Source organism: Miscanthus floridulus, chromosome 5, assembly GCF_019320115.1.
Source record: "Miscanthus floridulus cultivar M001 chromosome 5, ASM1932011v1, whole genome shotgun sequence".
Taxonomy (NCBI): domain Eukaryota; kingdom Viridiplantae; phylum Streptophyta; class Magnoliopsida; order Poales; family Poaceae; genus Miscanthus; species Miscanthus floridulus.
This window is the reverse complement of record NC_089584.1, coordinates 118,862,483-118,882,156: the sequence shown is the minus strand read 5'-3', so window position 1 is coordinate 118,882,156 and position 19,674 is coordinate 118,862,483. Positions and strand designations below refer to the sequence as shown.

The 19,674-nt window shown below is 53.9% G+C and overlaps 1 protein-coding gene across 3 annotated transcripts in view; it reads left to right on the top strand.

Annotated features, from left to right (window-relative positions):
• Positions 1–4,515: 4,515 nt before the first annotated feature.
• Positions 4,516–19,674, top strand: part of LOC136453269 (bifunctional riboflavin kinase/FMN phosphatase-like) — a 30,418-nt gene continuing 15,259 nt past the window's right edge. For all 3 annotated transcript variants that reach the window (XM_066453849.1, XM_066453848.1, XM_066453847.1), the window contains exons 1-5: positions 4,516–4,766; positions 4,960–5,146; positions 5,223–5,353; positions 5,748–5,817; positions 5,978–6,043. In XM_066453849.1, the coding sequence (XP_066309946.1) occupies positions 4,703–4,766; positions 4,960–5,146; positions 5,223–5,353; positions 5,748–5,817; positions 5,978–6,043 (518 nt within the window). In that variant the 5' untranslated portion in view covers positions 4,516–4,702. The remainder of the gene's footprint in view (positions 4,767–4,959; positions 5,147–5,222; positions 5,354–5,747; positions 5,818–5,977; positions 6,044–19,674) is intronic.

Here is a 19,674-nt window from a genome sequence, read left to right as displayed (position 1 = left end):
AAACATACCAAGAGTGTTAATACACTATTTTAGTGATCTCCACTTGCATAGTGCTTAGTGATTCATTAGGTGATTAGCGTAGGTGCTTTTACGAAGTGCTTAGGTTGATTAGACCACCGCTTATGCGCTTGCTCTAGGTTTAGGACTAGTGTTTAGTGAGGTTTGCACACCCCTTATCGCTTGGTGCTTGCGCGCACCATTGTTGTACATCAGATGGGCTTGTAGTCTTGCAAGATCACACCAACCGCGTTTGTGGTGTGGCCGCCACCATGTACCGAAGGGAACAAGGCCCGCGGTGGTTCGGTCGAAAGCTTGATAGTGAAGACGATGGGGAGCGGTCTGGGAGAGGCTTGCCTAAAGGCACACAAGAGACCCACTTGCGTATGGGGAAGGCCCGGGGCTATCCACGGAGTTACCCGACTAGGAGCTTGGCCCTTGCGAGGGATTCCTTGTGAGGGGCTCCAACGAGGACTAGGGAAAAGCTTGCGTGCTTCTCGATACCTTGATAAAAATACCAGAGTCATCGACAGGAGTTTGCATATCTCTACCTTACTCTTTAGCTTCTACATTTACATTATTTGCACAACTCCTTTTGTGGTAGAGATACCAATACACTAGCAAAACCGTAGTTGCACATTTAGATAGTTTATCTTTTGCATAGGTTTTGCTAAGAATAGAAAAAGATGCCATAGTTTAGAGTTAGACTTTTAAGTTGCCTAATTCACCCCCTCTTAGGTGTCACGGTCCCTTTCATCGCACAACCAAGCTCTTGGGATCACATGTTCTTTAGGATTGCCCCAGCCATTGCACGCTTGAACATTTGATCGAGCCTTTGCATACTCAAAACCTCTTCTTGATGAGCATAACTATTGAGAGGTCCTCAACTTCGAGTCTTCACTTGTAACACTTGATTCATCCATGATCCACTTGATCTTGGTTCTTTGATTGCTCTACTTGCATTGATTCTTGATTGCTTTTCATCTTCAATCTTGAGTTCTTGATCTTCTTGTCATCAACCCTTGTGAATGTCTTCATCTTCTTTACATTGTAGCCTAACATTAACTCTTGATCCTTCAATCCATATGCTAGCCACACATGACAAGTTGTCCTTTTCATCAATACTTGAGTACACTTCTTCATGTCCATGCATTTTGGCCTAATGTTAACCTATTTGTCCAAAACATACATGTTAGTCAACAAAGAAAAAATGTCATTAAGCACTGACACCCCCATGCATCACCCCTTTTGATTTTGTCCATGCTTCCTAATTGATGCTATGTTGATCCTCTGCGCAATGCTGCAACTTTGACCATGTCAGGTGATTTTGCAAATAACAACTCCATCACACACGAAGGATAATCTAATGACATGGAAAGGGTGGTGCATGGGGATTTGAGATCAATCATATTGTTTCGTCCATCCTCTTTGTCTTTGGCCTGGCAACATCCACTTCTACCATGGCCCTATGCCTTGACTTAGTATTGATCTTACCATGACTTCAACAATGTTGTCTTCATTACCTTCCTCGTACACTCTTGCCTTCTATGTGCATGGCAATGATCACCCGCCGTCCACTCTGAGCCTTGGTCCAAACCTTCTTTTCCATCCTTCACTGCTATTGGTCTCTTGGTCAATCGACATGAACCTCCTTTTGATCTTTCCATCACCTTCGATTGTCAAATCTTTTCCATCACCTATAGATACACAAACGAAGAGATGTTTTTGAACAACTCAACTATAAACATAATTGCTGGCCTTAACAATCACTTATCACCAAATAACAAGGGTACTCTCAATCTTATGAACTCACCTCCCCTCTTGCCATATGATATTTAAAATATTAAGCACCCCCCCAAAAAAAAAGACATAGCATGACCTCCATGAGGCAAAAAGTGAAAATAGGCAAGCTATCGAGATAGTAGTTGGTTAGGATCAACTTTAACTTACCTACCTCATCTTTTCTCCAAGTTAAGTTATTATTACCCTTGCATGGGTCCTTTCGACCATTATGGACCCTTAACAATGCAGAAAATCCTACAGTAGCTATACATTAATTTCATGAATTATTTTCACATAAAAACACATGAAAAAACTCACATTCCGAAGTGGACCTAAGATATGGGGCAACTAGATCTAGATTGATTTTGAACAACTGAATAGGTTTCAACAGTGTGTCAGTAGAAAAAAACGATAATGATACTGTGCGGGCGTCTGTCCCATCCAGGCGTCGTGCGCCTGGGCCTGCGGCCCAATTAGAGCGACAGTCATGCCACTACAGAAAAGAAGAGCCGCATCGATTTCTCCAACCCCTCGCCATTTCCATCAGCCACCGCATGCCCTCGGCTGCTCGCTGCCATGCCCACGCGCTCCTCGAGATGGACAACACGCTCGAGCCCTGCCCGCCCGTGCTCCCCTCCTCCCTCCCTCCCTCCCTCAGGGACCTCCATTGTGACCCGGCTCCCGCTCCCCCCCGGAGATGAGAACGACGGTTGCGGCTTCGACGAGGTAGATCGATCCTTCTTTGGATCTGATCTCTCCTCTTCCTCCTCCTCCTCCTCCTCCTCCTCCTTTGGATCTGAGCCCTCATCCTCGTCGTTGTCATCCTTCTCCTCTGGATCTGAGGGACACGACGGTGGCTAGGGTTCCGGCGAGCTTTGGGGTCCTATTCCCTCCTCCCACTGGCGAGCTCAAAGTTGATGGGCCAGGGCTGGAGCAGCCTGCATCTCGAGCCCATCCCCTTGTTGTTTGTACGTCCTTTGTTGTTTCTCCGTGTTGAAATGGGGTTTTTTGATGTTGCAACAGATGATTTTCGAATATTTCAATGTGATTTTTAGGTTGTTGTAACAGATTATTTTCTAATGTTTCTATTTTCACATTTCATGGTTGATTTTTGCGATGTTGCAGCACTACTATTTGAGATGTTGCGGTACATAATTTTTTATGTTGCAGTACATAATTTTCGATGTTGCAGTACATATTTTTCGATGTTACAATACATGTTTTTTCGATGTTGCACTACATATTTTTACATGTTGCAGTACATGAATTTCGATGTTGCAGCACATAATTTTTGATGTTGCAGTATATGTTTTTAATGTTGCACTATATATTTTTACGATGTTGCAGTATATGATTTTCGATGTTGTAACACATGATTTTGATGTTGCAGTACATGTTTTTCGATGTTGCACTACATAATTTTATGATGTTGCAGTATTTATATTCCGATGTTGCACTATATAGTTTTCCCATATGTCTGCGATGTTGCACTTAAAGTGTTTTCGTGCTCTTGGGATAGGGGTCGCGGTGGGGGAACGGGGTGCGTTGGAGAATGGGACAAGGGCGCGGTGGGGAATGGGGCGTGGTGGAGGAACGGGGACAGGGACGCGGTGGGGAACAACGTCAGGGGCGCAGTGGCGAACGAGACGCGGTGGAGAACGGGATGCGGTGGAGGACAAGGGCGCTACCTGGGACCTGCTTTCGGATGTCGCCAGGGGGCCGGACGTCCAAACGCTAGGTATGCAAAAAAAAAAGTTAGGTGAGGTTTGAATCCAGCATATCACCATATGCACGCTTGCGAACATTTTGCATTAGCCGGCCCATATGGTAGCAAAAAGAACCCGGCCCATATAAACGAATATAATGGCCGCAAGGAGCACTTCACCTGAAAGGAACAGTTTTCCTTTATTTGGCTTATCACGCAACTCTGTTAGCGAAGTGATTCAGATTCGTGACGGTAATGTAATATTCCTTGCTCTAATAGTTTATTCTGCCCGTGCAATAACCGCTTGGTGAGCGCACAAAACCTCACCGCTCACCTCATCTCGAAGAAAGAAAACCGATGTTGTATTGCAGCTAACAGTTCTAGCATCCCAATCTACTTTCTGCTAGATGAGTTTTATATTCTTAAAAATCACTTTTTGTCTCTAATTTCTAAAATCTGGATTCTGTAGAAAAACTGGTGTAAGTATTTGAATCTCCTAGTTTTTAAAAATCTGATTCATTTATTACTCGTAGGGTCACAAGAAACCGACAAAAGCCGGGTATTAACCGCTTCTTGGTTTTTAAAAATCTGGCAAAAACTGACACAGGAAACCGGATAAAACTAGTGTGTTTGGATCCCACCCGATTTTCAAAATAAGAATCTTAAAAACTCGAGGGATGTCATTTTGAGTTTCATCAGACAAATTATTATTTCTTACCGAGAAACTCCGTCACGATGTTTTGAAGTGCATGCCACATTAGATCCAACGCCGAAATGAGCTGAGGCCACTGACTAGTGACTAGTGACTACGCAAGAACCACCGCACTGGCGGGAGCGGCTGGCCAGTGCGCGGACACGCCGCGCGGTGAGCCCGGTGACCTGAGCCGAGCGCGCACGCCTCGCCGCTCGCCGGAGTCCAGTCACACACACCAACAGGGCAACAGGCACGGAACAACAGCACCCGGTTCGCCTCCACCCCTCAAGCGGGCAAGCCGGCAGCAACCCATTCAGAGCCAGAACCGCATCCCCCTAGGCCCCTTGGCAAAATTGGGTCTCCCTCCGATTCCCATCCCTTCGGCGACCAGTGGCCTCTTCCTCCTCGCGCACTTAAATCCCCCGCGCCGCCTTCCCCACTTCCTCCACATCCCGCGCCTATCGACTCCACTCCACGCCTCGCTTTCGCCTCCCTCCCCCGCCTAGCCTAAGCCTACATCCACCATGGCCGCGGCGCACCAGGTCTCCGCCGTGATCTTTGATCTCGACGGCACCCTCCTTGACACAGGTACGCACGTGTATCCATCCACCCAGCCTCATCGCCATCCGGCTCCGTCACACTAGCGCCGCTTCGTACGTAGTACGGACCAATCAGATAGCCTAGATGCACATTTGCACGTGTGCCCGTGTCGCTGTGCTGTAACTGATTTGCACTGTTCTATGCGTGTTCTTTTCTCTTTTCTTTTCTTTTTTTGGCGCAGAGAGGGCGACAAGGGACGTCCTCAACGAATTCTTGGCGGCATACGGGAAGGTTCCCGATGCGCAGAAGGAGGAGAAGAGGCTGGGCCAGATGTATCTGGAGTCCACCACTGGGATCATCAGAGACTACGGGCTGCCGCTCACGGTCGAAGAATACTCCAAGGCGATGCATCCGCTGTACCTGAGAAGGTTTCTTTTCAGTTTTGATTGACATTTACATAACGCTTGTCAGTCTACAGCTACAAGCGCTTACTTTCTCCTATAGGTGGCAAAGGGCAAAACCGCTTCCAGGAGTGAAGAGGCTTGTCAAGCATCTTCATAAGAACGGAGTGCCACTCGCACTTGCTTCTAACTCCGTTAGGAGAAATATTGATCACAAACTTCCGAAACTAGAAGGTAGGAGGATGGCTGTTTGCCTCAGTCTGTATCTTGTCAGTGGCATAAGTAGATGTGTCTTTTGTTTTGTCGCTTCTGGAGCAAATAAGTGCATCTTTCTACTGAACGGGATGAAAAGTCTTCCAATGTGATTCTAAGGATTTATCTTGGTTAAATATGTTATGTATCTTTCTTTACTCATCGACTGAGTGTCCATGCTCCATTTCTGACAACATGGATCATGCAAGTAGCTTCACATTGCAAGTCCTGATTTATAGCATGGTTCAGACAAATAAAAACAAGGTTATTGAACTAGTAAGGAACGAGGACAGTTATCTATCTTTACCCGGTGCGTTTTCTTATTATGTATTGCATTAGCTGCTTAATCCATGTAAACCCCCTTATTGTTTTCCAGATTGGGGAGAGTGTTTTTCTGTTATTCTTGGTGGAGATCAAGTCCCTAATGGGAAGCCTTCCCCTGACATGTGGGTACCTTACCATTGTTGACCAATCATCTGTTGCTAATTGCTACTTTTAAGTGCACAAGTTTTATGATGTTTCCATTCAACTATATACTAGTGCTCATCTTTAGCATTGTGTATGCAGCACTGTTTATTACTGATCAGGTATCCTGCATTCTTCTAGATTTTTGGAGGCTGCAAAGAGGCTTGGTGTAAATCCATCGTCGTGCTTGGTCATAGAAGATTCTGTGTAAGTGTAGGAAAGACTTCTTCTGGGCGAGCTCTTATATTGTGCCCTCGCGAAAAAAAATGTTACCATGTGCATGATTCATAACTTATCAGGACACTTTTAGATGTTATTGAAATCCGATCGGTACAACAACAACAACAACAAAGCATTTAAGTCCCAAACAAGTTGGGGTAGGCTAGAGTTGAAACCCAGCAGAAGCAATCAAAGTTCAGACACGTGAATAGCTGTTTTCCAAGCACTCCTATTTAAAGCTAAGTCTTTGGGTATATATTCCATCCTTTCAAGTCTCCTTTTATTGCCTCTACCCAAGTCAACTTCGGTCTTCCTCTGCCTCTCTTCACGTTACTATCCTGACTTAGGATTCCACTACGCACCGGTGCCTCTGGAGGTCTCCGTTGGACATGTCCAAACCATCTCAACCGGTGTTGAACAAACTTTTCTTCATTTGGTGCTACCCCTAATCTATCACATATATTATTCTTCCGAACTCGATCCCTTCATGTATGATCGCAAATCCAACGCAACATACGTATTTCCGTGACACTTATCTGTTGGACATGTCATCTTTTCGTAGGCCAACATTTTGCACCATACAACATAACAGGTCTAATCGCCGTCCTATAAAACTTACCTTTTAGCTTCTGTGGTACCCTTTTGTCACATAGGGCACCAGATGCTTGGCGCCACTTCATCCACCCTGCTTTGATTCTATGGCTAACATCTTCATCAATATTCCCGTCTCTCTGTAGCATTTATCCTAAATATTGAAAGGTATCCTTGCTAGACACTACTTGACCTTCCAAACTAATATCTTCCTCCCCCCGAGTAGTAGTGCCGAAGTCACATCTCATATACTCAGTTTTAGTTCTACTGAGTCTAAAACCTTTGGACTCCAAAGTCTCCCGTCATAACTCCAGTTTCTGATTCACTCCTGTCCGACTTTTATCAACTAGCACTACATCGTCCGCGAAAAGCATACACCAAGGGATATCCCCTTGTATGTCCCTTGTGACCTCATCCATCACTAAGGCAAACAGATAAGGGCTCAAAGCTAACCCTTAATGTAGTCCTATCCTAATCAGGAAGTCATCCGTGTCTCCATCACTTGTTCGAACACTAGTCACAACATTGTTGTATATGTCCTTAATGAGCCCGACATACTTTGTTGGGACTTTATGTTTGTCCAAAGCCCACCACATAACATTTCTCGGTATTTTGTCATAAGTCTTCTTCAATTCAATAAAAACCACGTGTAGGTCCTTCTTCTCCCTATACCGTTTCGTAACTTGTCTTATTAAGAAAATTGCTTCCATGGTTGACCTACCGGGCATGAAATCAAATTGATTCATAGAGACTCGCGTTATTGCTTTCAAGCGATGCTCGATAACTCTCTCCCATAGCTTCATAGTATGGCTCGTCAACTTAATTCTCCGGTGAATATCCCCCTTTATTCTTATAGATCGGTACCAATATACTTCTCCTCCACTCGTCAGACATCTTGTTCGATCAAAAAATATGTTTGAACAGTTTGGTTAGCCATACTATAGCTATGTCCCCAAGGCATCTCCACACCTCGATTGGGATACCATCCGGTCCCATCGCCTTACCTCCTTTAATCCTTTTCAACGCTTCTCTGACCTCAGATTCTTGGATTCTCCGCACAAAGCGCCTATTGGTGTCATCAAAAGAGTCATCCAACTGAAAGGTTGTGTCCGTATTCTCACAATTGAATAATTTGTCAAAATACTCTTGCCATCGATGTCGGATCTCATCCTCCTTCACCAAGAGATGCTCTCTTTCATCCTTAATGCACTTAACTTGGTTAAAGTCCCTTGTCTTTCTTTCACGAACCCTAATCATCCTATAAATGTTCTTCTCTCCTTCCTTTATACCCAAATGTTGGTAAAGATCCTCGTATGCTCTACCCTTTGCCACACTTACAGCTCACTTTGTAGTCTTCTTTGCCACCTTGTACTTCTCTATGTTGTCCACACTCCTATCATGGTACAAGCGTCTATAGCATTCTTTCTTCTCCTTAATAGCCCTTTGGACTTCCACGTTCCACCACCAAGTATCTTTAGCCTCGTCTCCGCTTCCTTTGGTTACTCCACACACCTCTGAGGCCACCTTTCGGATGTTGGTTGTCATCTTCTCCCACATGTTGTTTATGTCCTCTTCATCCTTCCAAGAGCCCTCTTTGATAACCCTTTTCCTGAATACCTCTGATGTCTCTCCTTTCAGTTTCCACCACTTTGTTCTTTCAATCTTAGCTTGTTTATCCCTATGGGCACGCACCTAAAAACGAAAGTCTGCCACCAAAAGCTTATGCTGAGAAACAACACACTCCCCTAGTATCACCTTGCAACCCAAGCATGCTCGTTTGTCCTTTCTTCTTACGAGGATAAAGTCAACCTGGCTAGAGTGTTGTCCGCTACTGAAGGTCACTAAATGAGATTCTCTCTTTCTAAAGAAAGTGTTGGCTATAATCAGATCAAAAGCTACCGCGAAGTCCGGAACTTCCTCCCCCTCCTGATTCCTACTACCATACCCAAAACCTCCATGAATTGCCTCGAAACTTGCGCTTGTAATATCTACATGCCCATTAAGATCTCCTCCTATCAAAAGCTTCTCACTACTAGGTACAGCTCTAATCAGGCTATCTAAGTCTTCCCAGAACTATCTCTTAGCACTCTCGTTGAAGCCTACTTGGGGGGCATACGCACTTGTCGGGTACCTTGGAATGGGGTACCCCAAGCAAAACATCAAATGGGTTGCCCAAATCCCATCTAAAAAATAATAAAAGCAAAAAGGTAAGTCGTGGGCCCCTCCCCATCGCGACCAAGCCCACTGGGTCATCCCCCTCCTCGCCTCGAGCCTCAAGCAGGGGGTCTCGGCATCCTGACACCAACTCTGCTTCGCGCGAGGCCCCCTAGGGAAGGCCTCGGCAGGGAACGCCGTCTCCGCCTCGCCCGAGGCTCTCCACGGAAGGCCTCGGCAGGAGGCACACTCTCCGTATCGCGCGAGGCCTCTCGCGCGAGGCCTCGGAAAGGAGCCTGGTCTCCGTCTCGCGCGAGGCCTCATTCTCCGTATTGCTCGAGGCCGGCTCGTCCGCGGTCCCTCGCCCTCCACCTCGGCCGACCCTCCCGACAGCGCGTCACGTCTCATTAATACCGTCAACCACTCCCGCAATCTCAGTCGGACAGCGGCTCAACGTCATAGAATGGCCGACGCGACCCGAAGTCGCATCAGCGCCATACCGACCTGGACAGGGCACAGCGAGGGTTACCGGCCACTGTGTCCCAACACTATGCCCACGATCAGCGCCTGGGACAGGGTATGACGGGGGTTACCGGCCACTGTGTCCTACCACTGTGCCCACGACCCGCCGCCCGCTCGAGGCATCGGCACTGTACACCAGGGTCTCGGCAGTCTCGGGGTTCGTGCCTGCCGAGACCCCCCCACCGCAGTACAAGCCCCAGCACCGACCAGGCCTCAGCCTCGCGCACAATCTGTCCACCGTGGCTTGCACGTTCGCCGCCACGTCTGCTCCGAGACACTCCCTGGGCTCCCACGACGCACAGGATCTGATGTGACGACCACGCCGCCTCTTTACTCCCAGGATGGACTACTCCGACGGCCACGCCGCCACAGGAACAGGCCACAGGGTTCGGACATGCCGCCCCTGTTGGCACGATGCCGCATAGTAATACATGTACTGTCCCTGCCCTCCCTTCAACTATAAAAGGAGAGGACTTGGGCCACTTAGAGGAGAAGGACACCGAAAACCCACACACACGCACACATTCCAGCCGCTTGAGAGCAACGTCTCAGACGGTCCACACGACACCCTGTCGAGACCTGGGACTAGTTCCCTCTCTTACTTAGCTTGTAACCCCCTACTACGAGCACTTCGGTGCAAGGAATACAAGTTCGATCTCTCAAACTGGACGTAGGGCGCCGATTGCCTGAACCAGTATAAACCTTGTGTCTCTTTGCATCACCATCCGGAATCAGGAGCACGCAGAACAAATTCACTAGTCGGCTGGTTGAGGACCCCCCGGTCCGAAACACCGACAGTTGGCGCGCCAGGTAGGGGGCGTCTACGTGTCGGTATCGTCATCCCAGTAGGTTCCGGATGGCAGACCCCGCACGACCATTGCGTCTCGGCACCGCAGTTTGGTTCGGGAGCCTAGAGTTCATGTCTCTAGGGCATGAGTACGACATGGTACTCCTCACTCCTCGAGCCCCACCGTCCGACGATGAAGTTATGCACCGGCAGCCCAGGCGCAGGCGGCGCCCGGGCGGCCGCTCCCACCGCGCTCGCCAGGCACGCCGCAAGCAAGGCCACCCCGACACTACGTGAACCCGGGGCAGCACGCCACTCCCCGCCGATACCCTACGACCAGCTGTTGGTACGGGGTCCCTGGCTGGGGACCTGTCTGGCCTGAGCTTGGACAAAGGGAAAATGCCGGTGGCTTGTGATGGTGCCCAGTCGTCAAGCTCCACCCCACCACTCCCTGGAGAACTGACCCCGGCGGAGCAGAATCTGGCGACGGCACCATCCCCATACCCCTTTGGGTTGAGAAATGCCGTCGTTTCTTACGTCTACACCTACGCTGCCGCTCGTGAGGATCCCTCAGGGCGCTGCCAGCGCTTCGGTCTCGACCTAAGCACCCACGCCGACTCCTCGGATGAGGACGAGACATGGCCCGGAGCGGATTTCTCTGGGCTCCATGACCCTGGGATTTTGCGCCAGTTCTTGGCCGCAAGCGACTACTGCTTCGGTTACTCTGACTCCGACGATGAAGGCACTTACGACCCCACTCGCGAGTGTTTCCACGTCGGGCTCGGGATGCCGAGGGCAGGCAAAGAAGATGAGGGGGCAGGTAGCCGCTCCCCACTCCGTCCAGGGGCGGGCACCGTCACGCCCACACGCAATGTCCTGCCTGCCGCACGAAATGAGGACGACGCTCTTGCACGACCTCAGCACCCAGACCTAGAGCAGCTCCGTGAGCTCCAGGCCAAGGTCGAGCAAGACCAACTCCTTCTGCAGCAGCTTCGAGACTCTCTTGAACAGGAACAGCGAGGCCGCGGCGAAGGCGGGGGAGCCCGACGAAGAGCTCGCGATGTGTATCACCGCATCCATGACGATGAAGGAAGCGAGCAACCCCCAGTCTTCAATCGCGCCAGCCAGAATGTCACGGCTGTGGCAATGCTGGTCCGTGCAATGCCCGAGCCTTCTACCACGGAGGGGCGGCGGGTCCACGGCGAGCTCCGCGATCTCCTAGAGACCGCTGCGGTTCAGCAAGCCGAGAGTTCCGCCTCCCGACGGCACGGGGGCGCCTTGAACCTGCTCACGGCACCACCTCGGCAGGACAGGGAAGCCCCGGCTCGTCCCGAGCCCGACCGAGCGCCAATAGCCCATAGGGTCCTCGTGCTTCTGGACCGCCTCGGCAATCGACGTGAGGTGTAGGGAGACCATGAGGTGGTCAGCAGGCGACGACGCCACGACAACGAGGGGCCCGCTCGGGGCTACCACCCACACCGAGGCGGTCGCTACGACAGCGGTGAGGACCGCAGTCCTTCCCCTGAGCCGCCAGGCCCTCGGGTCTTCAGCAGGGCCATCCGCGCTGCTCCTTTCCCCGCCCGGTTCCGACAGCCGGCCAACCTCGCGAAGTACAGCGGCGAGACCAACCCAGAGCTCTGGCTCACCGATTACCGCCTGGCCTGCCAGCTAGGTGGCGCGGACGATGACCTGCTCATCATCCGCAATCTCCCTTTGCTCTTGTCGGACTCGGCACGAGCCTGGCTCGAGCATCTCCCTCCCTCGCAAATCCATGACTGGCGCGACTTGGTTAGGATCTTCGTCGGGAACTTCTAGGGCACATACGTGCACCCTGGGAATTCCTAGGATCTTAAGAGCTGTCGCCAGAAGCCGGATGAGTCTCTCCGAGACTTCATCCGGCGCTTCTCCAAACAATGCACCGAGCTACCCAGCGTCGGCGACTCGGAGATCGTCCAGGCTTTCCTCTCCGGCACCACTTGTTGGGACTTGGTCCGAGAGTTAGGTCGCAACGTCCCGCGCTCTGCTGCCGCGCTCCTCGACATCGCCACCAGCTTCGCCTCAGGAGAAGAGGCTATCGGGGCCATCTTCCCCGACAACGACACCAAGGGTAAGCGGAGGGAAGAGGCCCCCGAGGCCTCAGCCTCCCACCTCCCTAAGAAAAAGAAATAGGGGCGCCTGGGGAAGCAGGAGGTCCTGGAGGCTGATCTGGTCGCGACCACAGAGCGCAAGAATCCCCGAGGCCCCAAAGGCCCTAGGCCCTTCGACGACATGCTCAAGAAACCCTGCCCTTACCACCAGGGCCCGGTCAGGCACGCCCTCGAGGATTGCACCATGCTGCGGCGCTACTACGCTCGGCTCGGGCTCCTCGACGACGACGCCAAGCAGAAGGGCGCCGGCGGTCGGGACGAAGACCAGGACGACGGGTTCCCCAAGGTACGCAATGCTTTCATGATCTTCGGTGGGCCCTCGGCATGCCTTACGGCGCGGCAGCGCAAGAGGGAACGCCGTGAAGTCTTCTCGGTCAAGGTAGCCACCCCCCAGTACCTCGACTGGTCTTGAGAGGCGATCACCTTCGATCGAGGTGACCACCCCGACCGTATTCCGAACCTCGGGCAGTACCCACTGGTCGTCGACCCGATCATCGGCAACACCCGACTCTCCAAGGTGCTGATGGACGAAGGCAGCGGCCTCAACATCCTCTACGCCAACACCCTGGAGCTCTTGGAGATCGACCGATCGAGGCTACGAGGTGACGTCGCACCCTTCCACGGCATCGTGCCAAGGAAGCGCACGCAACCCCTCGGGCGCATTGACCTTCCTGTCTGCTTCGGCACCCCTTCCAACTACCGCAAGGAAGTCCTCACCTTCGAGGTAGTTGGGTTCGGGGGAGCCTACCACGCCATTCTAGGGCGACCGTGCTACGCCAAGTTCATGGCAGTGCCCAACTATACCTACCTCAAGCTCAAGATGCCAGGCCCTAATGGTGTCATCACAATCAAGTCCACGTACGAACATGCATACGACTGCGACGTCGAGTGCATCGAGTACGCCGAAGCTCTTGCAGAGGCCGAGACCCTCATCGCCCACCTCGACCAACTCAGTGGCGAGGTGCCTGACACCAAGCGTCGCGCGGGGACGTTCGAGCCCGCTGAAACCATCAAACTCATCCCGGTCGACCCCGCCTTCCCCGACGACCGGGCGCTGAGGATCAGCGCCACCCTCGACATTAAATAGGAAGCCATGCTCGTCGACTTTCTCCGTGCGAACGCCGACATATTCGCATGGAGTCCCTCGGACATGCCGGGCATACCAAGGGAAGTCGCCGAGCACGCCCTGGACATCCGGGCTGGATCTAGACCGGCGAGGCAACGCTTGCGCCGCTTCGACGAAGAAAAGCGCAGGGCCATCGGAGAGGAGGTACAGAAACTCTTGGCGGCCGGGTTCATCAAGATAGTATCCCACCTAGAGTGGTTGGCTAACCCCGTTTTAGTCAAGAAGAAAAATGGGAAATGGAGAATGCGTGTAGACTACACCGGTCTGAACAAGGCCTGTCCAAAGGTCCCCTTCCCATTACCTCGAATCGATCAAATCGTTGATTCCACCGCAGGGTGCGAGACCCTATCTTTCCTCGATGCGTACTCTGGTTATCATCAGATCAAGATGAAAGAGTCCGACCAGCTCGCGACTTCTTTCATCACACCGTTTGGCATGTACTGCTACGTGACGATGCCCTTCGGCCTCAGAAACGTAGGTGCCATGTACCAGCGGTGCATGACCCAGGTCTTTGGCGACAACATCGGGCAGACCGTCGGGGCCTACGTAGACGACATCATGGTCAAAACCAGAAAGGCTGAGAATCTCGTGAATGACTTGAGGGTAACCTTCAAATGCCTTAGAGAGAAGGGCATCAAGCTCAACCCCGAGAAGTGTGTTCGGGGTCCCCCGAGGCATGCTCTTGGGATTCATAGTCTCGGAGCACGGCATTGAGGCCAACCCAGAGAAGGTCTCGGCTATAACCAGCATGGGACCAATCAGAGACCTCAAAGGAGTACAGAGGGTCATGGGATGCCTCGCCGCCCTGAGCCGCTTCATCTCGCGCCTCGGCGAGAAAGGTTTGCCTCTATACCGACTCTTGAGAAAGTCCGAGCGTTTCTCTTAGACCCCTGAGGCCGAGGAAGCCCTCGACAGACTCAAAAGGCTGCTCACCAATCCTCCCGTTCTGATACCCTCGGCCATGGACGAGGCCCTCTTGCTCTACGTCGCCGCGACAACCCAAGTGGTCAGCGCCGCCGTAGTAGTAGAGAGGCAGGAAGAAGGGCATACTCTGCCCACCCAGCGACCTGTCTATTTCATCAGTGAGGTGCTCTCCGAGACCAAAGCGCGCTACCCCCACATCTAGAAGCTAGTCTACGCCGTGGTCCTGGCCCGGCGTAAACTGCGCCACTACTTCGAGTCGCACCCAGTAACCGTGGTATCATCCTTCCCCCTGGGCGAGATAGTTCATAATCGGGAGGCCTCGGGCAGGATAGCCAAGTGGGCTGTCGAGCTTATGGGGGAAACCTTGACCTTTGCGCCTCGAAAAGCGATCAAGTCTCAGGTCTTGGCCGATTTCGTGGCTGAATGGACAGATACCCAACTGCCACCTGCTCAAATTCAGATGGAGTGCTGGACCCTGTACTTCAACGGATCCCTGATGAAGACCGGGGCAGGCGCGGGTCTGCTCTTTGTTTCGCCCCTCGGAGTACACATGCGCTACATGGTGCGGCTCCACTTCGCCGCCTTCAACAACGTAGCCGAATACGAGGCCCTCGTCAATGGCTTGCAAGTCGCCATCGAGCTTGGGGCACGGCGCCTCGACATCCGAGGCGACTCGCGGCTCGTCATAGATCAGGTGATGAAGGAGTCAAACTGCCTCGACCCTAAAATGGAGGCTTACTGCAAGATGGTACGACGCCTAGAAGACAAGTTCGACGGCCTCGAATTAAATCACGTCGCGTGAAAATACAACGAGGCCGCCGACGAGCTGGCAAAGATGGCCTCGGCACGGGCCCCGGTCCCCCCGAACGTCTTCGCCAGAGACCTCCACAAACCTTCCATCGGCTACACCTCGACAGCAGAGGAGGGCCCACCTAGGAACCCATGGCAAAGCCCGACACCCCCCCTGCTGCTGAGACATCCTCGACCAAGCCCGAGGTCATGGAAGTCAACGCTGAGCCTCTGCAGAACGATCAGGACGCGGATTGGCGAGTCTCGTTCCTCGATTGGCTTGATCGGGGGGAGCTTCCCGACGATCGAACGAAAGCACGACGGCTTGCGCGCCGAGCCAAAACCTACGCCCTCTACAATGGCGAATTATACAGGCGAAGTCCCTCAGGTGTCCTTCAATGATGCATCAGTACCGAGGCGGGCCAAGCCCTGATTTGGGACCTACATGCAGGCGCCTACGGGCACCATGCGGCGCCTCGGACGCTCGTAGGGAACGCTTTCCGCCAAGGGTTCTACTGGCCGACGGCGGTCGCCGACGCTACCAAACTAGTACGCTCCTGCGAAGGATGCTAGTACTACGCTCGGCAGACACATCTCCCGGCCCTGGCCTTGCAAACCATCCCCATCACATGGCCGTTCGCCGTGTGGGGGCTCGACATGGTCGGGCCTCTGCAAAAGGCCCCCGGGGGCTACACCCATCTACTAGTATCAATCGACAAGTTCTCCAAATGGATCGAGGCCCGTCCGATCACTCGAATCAAATCCGAGCAGGCAGTGCTGTTCTTCACTGACATTATCCACCGGTTTGGGGTCCCCAACACCATCATCACCGACAACGGGACGCAGTTCACCGGCAAAAAGTTCCTGACGTTTTGCGACGACCACCACATCCACATGGCCTGGTCGGCCGTAGGACACCCGAGAACCAACGGCCAAGTAGAGCGTGCCAACGGCATGATCCTACAAGGCCTCAAGCCAAGAATTCACAACCGGTTGAAAAAGTTTGGCAGGAAATGGCTCGCCGAGCTCCCATCGGTCATCTGGAGCCTGAGGAACACTCCGAGCCGAGCCACGGGGTTCACGCCTTTCTTCCTAGTCTATGGGGCCGAGGCCAACCTCCCCACTGACCTGGAATATGGTTCCCCGAGGCTGCAAGCCTATAACGAACAAAGCAATCGCACAACCCGAGAGGACGCCCTCGATCAGCTGGAGGAAGCCCGAGACGTCGCGCTACTACACTCGGCCAAGTATCAGCAGAGCCTACGGCGCTATCAGGCCCGACGCGTCCGAGGCCGAGACCTGAAGATAGGCGACCTGGTGCTGAGGCTAGCGCAGAGCAACAAGGGTCGCCACAAGCTGACCCCGCCATGGGAAGGACCGTACATCATCGCCCAAGTCCTGAAGCCCGGGACCTACAAGCTGGCCAACGAGAAGGGCGAAATCTTCACCAACGCTTGGAACATAGAACAGCTACGTCGCTTTTATCCCTAAATTTCCAAGCATTGTATATGTCGTTTCTCGAAATACAATTAAAAAGCGCTCTTTAGTTGGTCTTTACTTTTCGAGAAACCCCCCGAGTCCACCGTAGGTCTCGGCAGCACAATAAACACAATAAGGGAGACTCGGCTCTGCCTCAGCAGAACCAAGCCTCCCTCGGGGGCTAGATGGGGGACTCCCCCTAGGTCCCACGCACCATTTTTTAGTCGCTTTTCGAAAAAATTCCTACGCCAAGTCTCTAGCGGGCTCTGACGAATCATTTGTATAGACTCCTTGGACCAAGGTCTGTTTCCTAAGCAAGAGGCCGGTTGAGTCGTGAGACGGCCTACGCCCCCGGGCCACGGCACTCCCTCACAACCTCTCGCTCAAGGGACGGCTTAGGCCCCAAAGGGGTGTTTTGCAAACAAAATCGGATCAGGAGCAACCGAGGGCAAAGGCTCAGAAACATGAGAAAAACAACTAAGAAACACAAACACGTCAGAAATAAAGGCCTCGACGGCCACAAACGTTATGATACAAAAATAACCCCTATTCTATCTTTACATAGCCCCCGGGGCCCAGATTAAGGCTCAGGGCCCCCAGCACCGGCAGGGGGTAGGGGAGGAACCACCTCGTCTTCAAAGAGCGTCGCCAGCACCGTGCCGGGGCCTTCCGCCGCCTCCAGCAGCTTTGCGACCACCGCGTGGGCCTCCTCGTCATCATCAGGCAGAACGTAGCCATTACTGATGGCCGGGAGGTCGACGCCAAGGTAGTGAGAGGAGATGACGGCCATCGCCCACTTGACACCCGTGTGCAGCGCCCCTCCGAGCCGCTCGCGCATTTGGTTGCTCAGCACAATCAAGCGGCTCCCCAGGGAGCTGCCCGATTAAACCCCCTCGACTTCTAGGGCCTCGCAGGCGGAAAGGGCAGCACGCTTTAGCGCCTCGTGCTCCCCGATCTCGGTCTCGAGCACCGTCTGCACCGTGCTGGAAGCCTCGACGACCCGAACGATCTCCGCCTCTGACTCTGCACCACAGAAAAAGAAATAAGGTCGAGCCAGAGAAAAAACAACCTAAGTTAGGGACGGGGGCCCACGGAGCTCACCCTTGGCCTTCAGCTCCCAGCGTCGGGTCTCGGCCTGACAGGCCTCGGCTTTCTCCTTCAACCGCTGGGCCTCGACTCGAGAGGCCTCGGCCACCCTGGAGGCTTCACTCCCCAGCTCTGTGTCATACAAGGAAGTTAGGAAGCGAACATAAGGGGAAGAAAACAAAACAAGGGGACTGAAACTCACCCTCGACCGTCCCCCTCAAAACCACAGCCTCGATTCACGAGGCCTCAACCGCAGCAAGGGCCTCGTTTAGAGCGCCCTTGGTCAGCTGGTGCGCACTCTCCTCTGCCCCCAGCTACCCGGCGAGGGCCTTGCCCGAGGTCGTTGCTTCTTCAGCCCGGGACCTGAAGGCATCCCGGTCACTGACGGCGCGGGTAAGCTCCTCCTCCAGCTCCTTGATCCGCGCCGCCAAGGGGGCGAGCTGCGTCTGGGCCGTGGCCGCCTTGACCTTCGCGTCGGCACAGCGAAGGCGGAGGTCCTCCACCTCCGCGCTTCAGGCCGACAGAAGCTCGTTAGCATCGGCAAGAAGGCCCCTCTGCCTCTGAAGCTGGTCCCAGATTCCCCTCTCCCGCTGGAGGAAGACCGACTTCTCGAGGGACCGGGTCTCGAGCTCCTGAGGAGGCAGAGCAGAGGTCGTCGATTGCGATAAAACCAAAGAAAGAACAATGTCGCGCGAGAAAGGAAAACACGAACCTGAGCGACTACGGGCAGTTCGTCGGCCACCACGGACAGCGCCGTCCGTAGCGACCGTTCCACCAGCTCGCGGTACTGCTCGAAGGTACTCCAGCGCCCGCCCTCGGCCGTGTCCTCGAGGGTGAACAAAGGCTCCCCCTCAGGGTCGTCCCGGCTCCGCCATAGTACCCACGGGTGATCCCACCCGCGGGGCTCGGGTCGCACCCGCACGAGGGCCGAGCTTCCCTCGTCTAAGAGCGGCGCCGGCTGCTCCACGGCATCGGTCTCCTCGGCGCCAACCACCTCCCGTGCCCGGGAAGTATCGTCGGAGGAGATCGGATAGACCTCCGTCTCCCGGGCACTCTCCCGCAACAACGGCGGGCCCTGAGCCAAGGGCACGGCCGAGGCCTCCGCCGCCGACATCTCCGCCTCCTGCACAGACGACCTCGCTGCCATCACGACGGTCGTGGTGACCTCACGGGCCCCGGCCTCTGCAATCACGGCCTCGGCGGTCTCGGGGGCTCCGGCCTCCGTCATTGTGGCCTCGGCAGACGCAGAAGCGTCGGCCGCGGACACTGCGGTCTCGGCGGTCATGGGCGCCGAGGCCCCCATCGCCTCAGCCCCAGAGGCCCCGGGAGCCTCGGCAACAAAGGGCACGATGGCCCCATCCGACCGTGTAGGGGCCGCCTTGGCAACCCTTCCTTGGGCAGCCGGTTCCTATGGATCGGCCCTCGCCGACGCCGCGCCGCGCTGGATGGCGGCTTGTGCCTCCGCCACCCAGTGGGCAGAGGAGCCGGGCCTCGCCTTAAGCGCTTTAAGGGGCGCCAAGGGGAGGTCGTCCGCAGGCCGCTTCTGACTAAAGAAAATCAACCTACAGGGTCAGCACGAGACCAAAAAAGCGAATGGAAGACACCATAACCCCACCAAAAATACACTTACTTTGAACGGGGCAGCCCCAGCTTCGCCACAGCAAACCTCCTCCGCAACGGCAGAGGCGGCGGCAATGGCGTCGCATCCGTATCCATGGGCACCGGTCGGTCCTCGACGGACCCCGGCGCCCCTTCGATCCTCTGCGGGGCGCATCGCGATGGGGGTCAGGTTGCCGCCCCTCAACTTCACATCTACCGTCTCCCCCACCCAACGGTGAATTTCCTCATCGGAGAGGGCGGAGGAAGACATCCGGGTGCCTTCGACGGGCTCACCCGGCCTCATCTCGAACAGCCGCCGCCGCCGAGCCATCAGCGGCAGCACCCTTCGGCGGTGGAAGGTGGCCACGACCACAGCGACGGTGAGGCCATGGTTCCGCAGCCTCGCCAGCCCCTC